General features: G+C 40.6%; 1 protein-coding gene across 2 annotated transcripts in view; it reads left to right on the top strand.

Moving 5' to 3' along the window:
• Positions 1 to 12,724, top strand: part of RNF144B (ring finger protein 144B) — an 80,511-nt gene that overhangs the window by 46,008 nt on the left and 21,779 nt on the right. For both annotated transcript variants that reach the window (XM_060774890.2, XM_060774891.2), the window contains exon 2: positions 10,858 to 11,036. In XM_060774890.2, the coding sequence (XP_060630873.2) occupies positions 10,858 to 11,036 (179 nt within the window). The remainder of the gene's footprint in view (positions 1 to 10,857; positions 11,037 to 12,724) is intronic.

Genomic DNA, 12,724 nt, shown 5'->3' with positions numbered 1-12,724 from the left:
TCCATTGACCTCGGTGGCTGCTACCAGAGGCACAGAACTAGAGGTGCTGTAGAAAGGAAGGTGGAGCTCTGGCCAGCCTTACAGGCCATGAACACCTACCATGATGGGCTTCCCCGGTGAAAAACATGATGGGTTAGAGAGGGAGGGGTTATAGGACAAGAAGCTCCATTGCCCCTTCTTCCCATTTGTTTCATAATTTCTTCCCAAAACATCTGTCTCTAAGGCTACTTGGATTTCCCATGAATATTTCATCCTTTGCACACAACATGAAACACAGTGAAATGAAACACTGTCTATTCATCTGTACCTGTCAAATTTCAAAGTGCTGCTTATGACCTCTAGAGCAGTATACAACATGGGAGCTATTTGAAAGACAGCACTCTCTTGTATGAGTCTGCATGGGTTTTCAGATGTTCAGGAAAGCTCTTCTCTTTATCCATTGATGCTCAGATACCCTTTGATGTGGATGTGGAAGAGGGCTTTTTCAGGGTCCATTCCCAAGCTCTGGAACTCCCTGCTGAGGGAAGTTTGGCTGACTCACTCTCTATTGTCCTTCTGATATATTTTTGAAAGTTTTGATATGGCCTGCTGACCACTTAAAATGAATGATGATGATGAGTTATGGCAGGCATGGGCAAACTTTCTAACTTGGGGGCCGCATGGCAGGCCAGAGCAGGGTGGGTGGGCCAGGAGGGTGGGGGTTCTCCCCAAGCCCCCTCCCTGCCCTTTCCTCCCCTTATTCTTCTCTTTTGGAGGAAGAAAGTGAAGGAAAGACAGGAAACGTTTGGATCCCAAAAGGGTTGGCCTTGGACAGGATGAGATGGTGAAAGGGAGAGAAAAAGTGTATCCATTAAACCCTGTATTGCCTATTCCTGAGATAGAATTCTAGAGCAGGAAGAGACTCCCAAGAGCTAACTAGTCCAACCACCTGCCATGCAAGAAGGCACAATCAAAGCACTCCTGATAGACAACCTCCATGGAAAGCCTCCAGAGGAGACTACATCACACTCCCAGGCAGCCTACGCCACTCTCCAACAGCTCTTACTCTCTTCCTAATCTTTTCAGTCGAATCTTTTTCCCTGCCATTTGAAACCATTGCTCTCTTGTGCCCTGGTCTCTAGAGAAGCAGAAAGTCAGTTTCCCCTCTCCTTCTCAATGGGGCACCCTTTTAAATCTTGAAACATGGTTCTCATGCACCCTCTCTACCTTTTCTTTTCCCAGCTCAATATCCCCAGGAGACAAGGAGGAAGGAAAAAGAGAAGAAAAGGGGGGAAGAGAAGGATGGATGGAAAGAAGGAAGGGTGGTCAACAATGGAGGGAGGGTGGAAAGAGAGAAGGAAGGAAAGACAAAAAGGAAGGAAGGAAGGAGAAAGAGAGGGAAGAAGGGAGGAAAGAGAGAAGGAAGGATGAAAGGATGGAAGGGAAGAAAGGAGGGAGAAAGCGGGAAGGGAGGAAGGGAGAGAGGGAAGGAGGAAGGAAAGAGAGAAGGAAGTATGGGACGGTGAGATAGAGGCAGGCCTGAGAAAAGAGCCCAAGGGGCCACATCCTACCCCCGGGCCTGGGTTTGTCCATACCTGAGTTATGATGATGCAAAGATCTTTCTAATCACAGAATTTGGGTATTCTTAGGTGTTTTTTCAGATACAGGGTACTACTATGTCTTCATACGGATGTGCTTCCAACTTATTTTTTTAGTTGTTTCTATATTTCCTTCAATTTTCATGTTAACGGCCTGGATTACCTTTTTTTGACAGAAAGAAGAGAAATAATGGACAGATGCCTAATCTATGTCTAATGAACTTAAAGTGCACAAAGGTATCTTGCACAAGTGTCAGATTCAGGGAGGAGAGAAATGTTCCATTAAACAGCCATACTTGACCCTGAAATAGTTCATGTTTTAGTTTATCAGCTCTTAAAATGTCATGGGCCTTGGAATCGTACAGGAGCACAATGCAAGCAGTTTGAACTTCTGCCATCTTAATAGATAGATTTATTTAGGAAAGTAACTGATTTGTTATAAAAATCTTGATAGCAATCCCACCCATCACACAGTGCTTTGCATCACAAGCTTTTTGCTTACCTTGTTCTTTTTCCAGTCAGCTGTGCTTTATGGCTAGCAAGCAATATAAAAATATTCTGTGCATTTGGTGCTTTAAAGAGATAAGGCATTTGCTTCTCACCCCCCTCTTTCCAGATGTTCTGTGGGGAAGATTAATTTTTAAATATATTTACTTAAAAGAGTGTACAAGATGATCATGAAAGATAAGAATACTGCTTGTGCCTCAGTGCTGAAAATAGGCAGCAGGACTTCTTAAAGCAGATAAAACCAAAGGTTTCTGAAGTCTATGTGATGTGCTTGCACACTCTCTCAAGGTTTTCAGAGTAATGGGTTTTAAAGGTTAAGTAAATGTAAGTTCACCTCCACTTTTCTTCACATTAGCTTGTTATGTTTTCTTTTGCAGGATTCAATTTTAGATTAATAGCCATGGTGCGTAGAATTGCACTTAGACGGTGCCTTGACAATATTTTATGAGCTACTGTCTCTGAAGCTAAGCAGTTTTAGGCCTGGCTTTGTCCTACCTTTTTGTGGGGATAGACTGGGAGGTTACAGAACAATATTGCTGAAAAACAATAGGAACCAATAATTCTAATTAATATTTTTTCTGAGGAAGGAAATACTGTTGTCAATCATTACTTAGAATGCAGCTCTTTAACAGCTTCTGATTAATGTCTGAATGTTGTAAATATGATTGGATATGGAAGGATAAAGGGATATATTTAGACCAGTGGTTCTTAACCTGTGGGCCGCGGACCATAAGTGGGCCGCAAGTATAAAAATCTGGTCCACAAGCCTCTTACCTCTTTATTTATTTATTTTATTTATTGTATTTTGCGCTGCCTGCCACTCCTTCCCTGTCACTGACCATGGCATATGTTCTGTATCAGAAACTAGAGCTGATGTAGTCTATCCAATGCAATTTTCTGAATCAGCACCCCAAACTGAATCTAAAGTTGACGAAAAACTGATTTGTAACCCTTTTACTACTAATGTTGGAGAGACCGGCCTGGTCAAGTGGTCCCTGGTCAAAAAAAAGATTGGGAACCACTGATGTAGACCCTTTCATTCTGTTATGTTCCTGTGCAAGATTGCTTTTAGGATGAAATGAGCCCAGTAAAGAAGTTTGGGAAAGGTTTTTCACAGATACATGTCATCACAACTCTAAGTGCACTGTAAACTGAAGTCTGAATTTTAGTGTAACATACAGATACAAAATATTAGGTTTTGGTTTGAATGGGTCCACATTTATTAACTATGAACATCTAGATGCAAAATGCAATGGGCAGGGGAGTTCAGGCTGGGAGTCTGGTGAGACAAAAAGCCATTTCCAACCTCTCCCTCAACTACTCATGGGTGAGATATTTATTTTTGGGAAGCAGTATACAGTGATACCTTGAGTTAAGAGATTAAGTTGTTCCGTGATTGAGCTTTTAACTCAAATCACTCTGATCTCAAAGTGAAATTTCACATTGAAATGCTATTAATCCATTCCTCCCCCCTCAAAAAAAATCCCCAATTTTTTTGGTTACGTGTTTTTAATTAAGAAAATTTACTTTATAAATAACAATGTTTAAATGCACATTTACATGGAATAATAAAAAAGAAAGATCAACTTTAAAATGGTAGAAGCACAAAGTTGTAGCAAGGAAGCACTACTGAGGCAACAAAATGTGTGTTGGCCAGTGTAACAGCAAGGCAAAACCTGCACATTCACATGAAACAATAAAAAAAGAAAGATCAGCTTTAAAATGGTAGGAGTACAAAGTTGAGACAAGGAAGCTCAAAGTGAAGAGGCAAAAGCATCATTTTCTTCACACTGTACTCAATCCAACCCCCCTCTCTTGCTCTCCCCCGCCCCCTCTTCAAGAAGCCAAATATACCAGAATAAAAACCACACAAAATCAACCCAAAGTTACTTAAAGTGGATAAGAGCAGAGCCGACAGAAATATCCCAAAGTGGACAAGAGCATGAGGCACGGAGGCTGCTCCCTTGAAGCCTAAAGCCCTGTACTCTGGTGCTAGCACTCCCTCTGGCATGCTCTCTTAACTCAAAATGCTGTCTGTATGTCAAACCAAAACTTGAGCCAAGCAATGGCTTTTAGCTCAAAATGCCCTTAAGTTCAGATGCTCTTAACTTGATATTCCACTGTAGCAAGAATCCTGTATCCATAAGGGATCTGTTCCCAGTCAGATTATATTTACCTTAAATTGTGGATATAAACAAAAGTCATTAAATCATCTTACTTCTGATGTTGGAGGACTTAGAGATTTCTATAGAGACATCTTTAGGAATTTACTAGATCCTCCAATGCAATTCCATGGGAACATCTGGAGGGAAGCATACCATACAGTCACTGGGAAAATCTAACAAATTCTTAGAGACCATTTCCATACTATTTTTTTTACCTGAGAGAACACATCTGCAGGCATCTCTACAAATGTAGAGCACTGCTACTATTTATTTCCCATTTCAAATATGTATGAAAATATGTAGACTTAAATGTGAAAAATTAATATAATCTCATGGAGCTGTGCTGCTAGTTTTGTGTGTCCAAATGGGGCTTTATGTTTATTTTCTGAAACAGCTGTGCTTCTGGCACATTACAAGCCATTTATAAAACTGAATGGCCTTTTAAAGCGAAAGCAGCAATATATATCACAGCCTGCTGATCACAAGAAGGAGATTAAAAAAGCCTTCCTTGCTGGAAGCAACCCTCAGTGTTGAGCAGAATAGTTTTAAATGGTGGGATCTTGCCCTGGCATATCAAAACAGTGGCTTTCAAAGAGGTCAAGACACCGTATTCCTCGGCATCACAAAGGTAATTGAATTCATATGGGTTTGGAAATTGTTTCCACTTGATAGCAGTGCATTTATCTTTTGCTGATTTTGTCCTGCTGTAAAGGCTCATTTCTGCTTTGCTGTTCATGAGCTGTACTGAGAGACTATAATAGAGCCAAATGTCACCCAGACAAAACAGTGGAAGTTTCCACTGAGGGGGTGTGTGCATCTACACTTTAGAATGAATGCAGTTTGACACCACTTTAACTGCCACAGCTCAATGTTGTGCAGTCCTGGGAGTTATAGCTTGGTGAATCACCAATACTCTTTGTCCTAGAAGGCTAAAGATGGTGTAAAATGTAATTCACCTGATTCTGTTGCATTGAGCCATGGCAGTTAAAGTGATGTCAAACTGCATTCATTCTACCAGGCATGTAGCAGGGTGGGGGGCTTGAGGGGCTTTAGCCCCCCTGAAATTCTCAGGGTGGTCCGCGAGAAGGCCTTACTGGTACATTATTTAAACTGTTATGTTTATTCATATCATTTATTCATGCTCAATATATCCCACATGCATGGGGCTATTGGGATAATGATACAAAAGGTTTGATAGGGTAGATCCTCAGCCCCCCCGAATCAAACTCAGCACCCTCTGAATAAAACTCCTGGCTACAGGCCTGCATTCTACAACCAAGATGTCCCTTGGAAGGGGCAGAAATGCTGATGATATTATGGACAGTAGCAAGAAAGTCTGCAAACTGAACTTGTGGCAAGCAACTTGGTTGTTTTCTTCACCAGAGTCTGACTCCTTATCTTCTCTTGAAAATGTCTTGACATAGATTGTTACTGTGTCATATGGTGCCAGCCATGTAGTTATAATAGGAAACCAGAGAGTTCCCCTTCTTCTGAAGATAACACATCACCAAAGTATATTTGAGCAATTTAAGGCAGTTGTGGATAGTGAGATTCAGACAGCAGATAGTGAAATCCAAATTGCGGATACCGAGATCCGTTAAGCAGATACTGAGTACTGTTGGCCACCTGTGGATCCGTGCTTGGCAAGATGAAGAAACTATAACCCAATGTTCCCCAATCAAGAAGTCTCACTGGTTGAAGAAGAAGCCACTGAGGTATTTTATTCAATCCAACTGGAAAGGATGACAGCTTGCGGTAAGCTGCAAAAGGAAGCCGACATGTTTTGTACAAGTAAAACAGACATTTAATGTCTTTTGTTTTCCCCATTCACAACCAGCTGGAGACAACTTTGGCTAGGTTCTGGGGGAAAAGAAGGAAAGGAGCCCTTCTCTGAGGGTTGGGGGGCTATGGGGCCAAGCAGTTACCAGGGCCAGCTGCAAGAGGCAGAAGGGGAGAGAAAAAGACACAGGAAGCAAAAAGGATACAAAGAATCTAATATAAGGGTAACACACCAAAGTGTATGTTTATTGAAGGGGTAGTTTGTAATAGAGGGGGAAGATAGAATGTATCCAGGGGGCTTGGTAGCTGCTGCTCGGTTCCTCCTCTCCTCCAATCGTATGCATACCCGATCAGCTGGACACCGGGCTCCTGCTCTCCATGGGTCTCCCCGCCGCAGTTCCAAATATATATATGTATATGTATATGCATATGTATATGTATGCTCAACCTCACAAGTTCAAAAATATAGTATATATCAACATCTTCTGGCTCTGTGGACATGCTGGCAGGAAATAGAAAGAACCGTGTTTTAAAAATTAACTTTTCCTAGCTCTGGTTCTGAGGAACCAGTGTCAATTCTGTACTTATGTCTTTTGCAAAGGAACTAAACTATTGTGGATGCATGTTATGATATAGGTAACACAAAAAGGTCAACCTGACATCTGGTTTTAAATGCTTTTGCTTTTCCCCTCCCTCCTTTTCCCAGTCTGACAGGTCCAAACCTCAGAAGTGAGGGAGTGGATTTCCTAATGAGTTACAAGCACATTTTAGATAGAGCTGTCATCACGAATTCCTTGTTCTTTTATGTTTTCAGCATGGCTTCTCCATGCTTTTTCTTCATTCACATCTAACTGAAAACCCTTGATAGTACGTACAGAGTGCATTGTGTTGTAATGTTGTTGACTTTGGGAAGGCAGTTTCTCAATGGATCTTCGTTGCACCATTCATAAACTTCTCTTTTTTATTCTTTCGATATTTTTAGAAGTCTTTAACTACTAACCAATCTGAAAGTTCCTATTTAAATTTAAGAAAGAAAAAATGTATGATTGGCCAGTCAAGTATAGAGAGAGAGGCCTTCTCCTGTTTCAGTAGGCAGCACCAACACAGCTATATAGTAGGCACTTTGTATCTGCTGGTGTTTAAAAGGAATTGTGTTATTCTAAAAATATGAATGATGTTTGCTGTTGGGATGAAATGTAGAACTATGTGGAGTAACTAATGGGTTCAGTGCCTTTCAGTATATGGTGGTAGCATATTTCTGCAGTGTTGCCACTTAATCCTGCTATCCACATGAGGCTTTTAGAACTCTAGCTCATTCACAGAATATATGTGTCCTAAGTATTTCATTTTCACTTTACAAAAACAGAACTATGTTTGTTTGATACACAATGGGAACTGTACTCTGAAAATAGGGATGCCTGAATGAAAACAGAAAACGTCTCCTGTACTTTTAATAGTTGTGTAAAGGAGGAATGAATGCCAAGTGCTGTAGGCTGTATTTCAGAGGAAGGAACTTCCAAAACAATCTCCGAGTAATCCTTGCCTAATGAAATCCAATGAAATTCATGAGATCACCATAAACTCTCTAGCTTTCAATTTGGCAACCCCATTAACAGTTGGAAGGAATTGTGTTAATCTAAAAATATGAAATATCTCTTATGTTGGGATGAAATGAGGAGCTATGTGGAGGAATTAAAAGCACTGTTGTTTTCAGTGATAGTGATAGCAAGAGTTTGTAGAAATGCTGCATAAAGAATACATATGCCTATGCTCTTGTGCTATTGGATTCAAAGGAGACTAAAGGAGACAACATGTAAAGATAGCTCTTGATGAGTCATTGTATTGTTGATGAATCATTGATCCATTGTTGCCGCAATTATGTAATGATGGCTTATGGGACCTGCCTTGGCTGAAAGCCATTGCTCTTCAGTCTTCTGGTAATAGCTCCAATTCCAGTCTTATCCATCAGGAATGATTTCTTGCTAAAAGGAGTGTAGGGGTTATTTTGTATGAATTCAGAGGCAGATGATTATTTTTATAGACGCAGACTTTCATGACTCACTCTCTTTTCATTTACCATTAGAAGAAGCTCTTAACTTTCCTTTTCTTTCCCTTTCCTAGCCATACATTTAAAGACATAGCATTGCCTATTAAGTTAGCAAATTATGAAGAAATTGAAATGGACTCCAAGAAATGTACAGTGTCCCAAAAATAGATCAGTAGAAGCAATATTGTCATAGAATCATAGAGTTGGAAGAGACCTCATGGGCCATCCAGTCCAACCCACTGCCAAGAAGCAGGAAAATTGTCAAAAGATCATCCCTTCTTCTATTATTTATTGGAGACTCCACATGATTATAGGGACAAAATTCCAGACACCCAAACCTATTTATTTGTTTATTTATAGACATTTATATTCCACTCTTCTCATCCCGAAGGGGACTCAGGGCAGAGCACAACATATAAATGGAAAACATTCAGTGCCAGGACATAAATAGACTATATACATTAAAATAACTAAAATCATTAAAATTATTTATCTCAACATTAAAAATCTAGTGTTTAAATTGTCTCAATCATCTGCATTGAATCTGGTTGGCATTGTGAGGTTTCCTATTGCTGCCTTATTGTACTATCCCAAAAGCTCGGTCCCACGGCCAAGTTTTTATCATCCTCCCAAAAGACAGGAGGGAGGGGGTTGATCTAATCTCACCAGGAAGGGAGTTCCATAGCCGGGGGGGGGGAGGGGGCAATCGCTGAGAAGGCCCTCTCTCTCATCCCCACCAATCAGGCTTGTGGTAGTGGCAGGACGAAGAGCAGGACCTCCCTGAGGATCTTAATTTCCACTGTGGTTCATAAGGGAGATGCGTTTGGACAGGTAAATTGGGCCGGGGCTGTTTAGGGCTTTATAGGCCAAAGCCAGCACTTTGAATTGTGCTCAGTAGCAAACAGGCAGCCAGTGGAGCTGACGTAACATGGGAGTTGTGTTTATTGACACATGAAAGAATCCTATGTGTGAATGTTGGGGCCAGAAGGAGGGAGGGCATGAAGTGCAATTTCACTTCTTAAATTAACGAAGCCTCTCCTTCACCAGGAGCACCGGGGCACTTCCACTGTTTGCAAAACATCCAATATTTGAGTTTCAGAGGTGTGCAGATTAAACTCCCTACTTTAGTTCTTTCATCTTAAGAGTGGGGTTGGTTTTTCGGAACCCACTGATCAGCTCAGTTGTGTACAAGCCCTTCTCAAATGAATTAAAATAATATTTACCATTGAGAAGGTGGAAATGTGCTGTTCTTGGACTAATATCAGAACCAGTGCATGACATGAACCCTGATACAGCTGGAAGGCTACAGGTTTCCACCCCTTCATTATGGAAATGGCATGTCTGATATCATGGTGGGTACCTACTACTTCTCATAAGCAATATCCTGTAGCCTATTGTGATCAAAACGATGAACCAAGATCTTGGCAACAAATGTGTCTGTGCCAGTGTTGAATTATATCTCATGCTGCATCTTGTTTTGAGACAGCAAACTCTGCCACCTTTGTATGGCTTCTCTGTATTTCTACTCTGACCTAACTGTTCAGTTATCATCATATCGTATTTATTTATATACTATTTTTTTCTTTTAAAGGGACTCAAAGTGGTAAACAGTGATAAAAATCAATATAATATGAAATTTCTTCCTGAAACTTAATCTAAATTTGTTTTCCTATGATTTATCCTTCTTTAGAATAATATCTTAATAATTAGATGTATGTTGTCAACATTTTCTAGCCTACATGAGTGAAATATGCATACCTCCTCCAGCTTACTCTAGGGCAGGTTTCCAACTTACCAGAGGTGACTAACCCCCTTTCCCCATTGGTGGCTAGTGTGCAGGTTCAACACTTGATGGACTTTTGCTGTTTTCTGTACAGCACAGGTAACTTAATGGGGCGGGAGAAAAAAAGGATCACCCATCATTCCCAATCATCTATATGTCCCAGATTGTGAGACATGAGTAGGGAGTCTTCAAAGGGTAGTGGTGGAGATGACTAAAAAGCAACAAGAAGACTTAATGCTTCAGTGTGGGTGACTGCGAACAGAAAATGTGTCTCTTCAAGCCACAATAAACCCAAGCCATGTTTGTATTGACAGTTGAGTCTTATTATAGCATGTACAGGCAGTCCCAGAGTTAGAAACATCTGATTTACAAACAACTCATAGTTAAGAGCAGGAGTGAGACAACAGGAAGTGAGAGAAATCTACCCCTAGGAAGGGATATTAACTCCTGAAAGAGTTATCATGGAGAAAAAGTGTCACAATTGAAGGTTTATCACCGATTCTTGTTTCCATAACAAGTCAAATTTTTCAAAATCCAAGGATCACAGGGACAGAAAGTGAGGTGAAATCTTCTGATTAAGGGCATGGACAGCAAAACAAACCCCAGAGGCCTGTTAACCCTTCCCTATGCTATCCAAAGGGGTGTGTGTGTGTGTGTGTGTGTGTGTGTGGAGTTACACTTAAAAATATACCTGCTCTGACTTACATACAAATTCAACTTAGCAACCTATCTTGTTTGTAACTTGGGGACTACCTGTACAGTAGGAGGCCTAGGATAAATTGTGTTGCACACACCTTATTGCCCTCTGAGAGAAGGGAACAGCTGGAGAGATAATGAGAATGGTGTGAGCTGATATTTGGTGCTATCAACCAAATGCAATCTGAAATGGCCTTTAAATGAAGCAGCAGATGCACTGGAAGTTTTTAAACTGGCTAACATATTGAATATTGTCCTGCAGAATTCTTTGTTGCAGCTTATTCTTATCTGTATCTCTTGTAGACTTGGTAAAGGTGATGGCCTCTCCTGGAAAGATTTGCCACCGCACCATGATGACTGGACTATCAGAGGTTGGGGAATTATCCTTGGAGCCTTTGGTTACTTGCAAATTGTGCTTATCTGAATATTCGCTGGATAAAATGACTTCTCTGCAAGACTGCAGCTGCATCTTTTGTACATCGGTAAGTCTGGAGAGCAAGGAAGAGAGTAGGTTGAAATCATCAAGCAGCTAAATAACTATATTGAGTATACTTGATGTATAGCATTCATACATCACTTTGTAGCTGTAAAGGATCTCAGAGCAACTTCTATATTAAACACAAGATGGTTCTTGCCCTCATGTCTAGGATACAAAAAAAATGGAGAAGAAGGAGGGAGAAGGGCAACAAGAAGACTTGTGGCCAAATTATTATGTTATAATGATTACATTTAACATAAGTGTAATGCTGTAATGCAGACAACCTAATTAAGACTAAACAGAACTAGTCCTTATTTTTTTTTGCTTACAGATATTATATGTGTGTCTCCATACTGGTTAAAAAAGTGTCTAAACCTGAATGTTTTCTAGATCTGTTGAAGAATATATTTCCTGTGCAAAACTAAATATACCTTGATACTAATTTGAACTTATAAATACGCTTTCCTTTAAGGTGTAGCTCTTTCATCAAAATAGTAAATCCTATTTGGAGAAAAGCAGAATATTTCCCTTTGCAGTTCTAGAGTGAATTTCTTTTCCTTAAAGAAAAACAATGTTTGGAAAAGTTGTTCCTTCTATCTCACTGTGGCCCTATATTACATTGGTTTTGTTATGCTATGGATGGTACGGTATCTTAGATTAAAAGGTATAGCAGTACTGGAAATGTGCTCAGTTTATAGTTTCGAAAAGGTCAGGGATACAGTTATTCTGTTGCCAAAAACGAGTTTGACCTTGGCGTGTAAATCATAATTCCTTGCATCATTACTAAACCAGGACCCTGTCCAGATTATCGTCTGAATGGGGTTCACCAGATGCTGCATGTTAAGAGAACAATGTATCAGTGTTTAACAATCTCTCTGGTTTATGATAATGACAATTTAGCATTGTGTGGTGCCAGAGCCTGATCTGTACATGATATCTCTGTGTTTGCTCAGTCATCCATATTCCTATATAGATAGCATTGCCAAGAAAAAATTAGCAGCTGTCACTGTATGGAGCCCTCGGTGATGCAATGGGTTAAACCCTTGTGCTAGCAGGACTGCTGACCGAAAGGTCGACAGTTCCAATCCGGGGAGTGGGGTGAGCTCCCATCTGTCAGCTCCAGACATGAAGAAAGCCTCGCACAGGATGGTAAAACATCTCTGCGTCTCCTGGGCAATATCCTTGCAGATGGCCAATTCTCTCAGCCAACTTGCCTCCTTTCTCCTCCTCCGTGCTCAGATACACAAGGATGCCGGTTGGCTCGCTCTTTTGTTCGGACTTCATGTTTGTTTTCTTCCCCATTCACTACCCTGATTATTTGAGATCAGCTGACATGACTGAGGTGATGAATGCTCCATCAATGGATGAGAACGGCTTAAGCCCTCACAAAGATGGCCTATCCTATCAGATCCTATCCTATCAAAAGCAGCTTGCAGTTTCTCAAGTCGCTTCTGATACAAACACAAAAATTGTATGGAAATTTGGTAAAGATAGAATTCATATGGTTGGACCCAGATCTTAGAAAAGCCACCATTTTGTAACAAAAATCCCCCATCAGCATGGACACATTACTGGGCAATTTGAGGAACTATAGTCCAAAAAAGTTGTTTTCCTAAGCTTTAGCAAGCCAGGTTACACCCATCTCTATTGCTGGTAAGGCTGTTGCACCCTGACATTTGAACATTTGCCTGT

Source organism: Anolis sagrei, chromosome 4, assembly GCF_037176765.1.
Source record: "Anolis sagrei isolate rAnoSag1 chromosome 4, rAnoSag1.mat, whole genome shotgun sequence".
Classification (NCBI taxonomy): Eukaryota; Metazoa; Chordata; class Lepidosauria; order Squamata; family Dactyloidae; genus Anolis; species Anolis sagrei.
The sequence above is the reverse complement of the archived record's forward strand: the minus strand, read 5'-3'. Positions and strand labels throughout refer to the sequence as shown.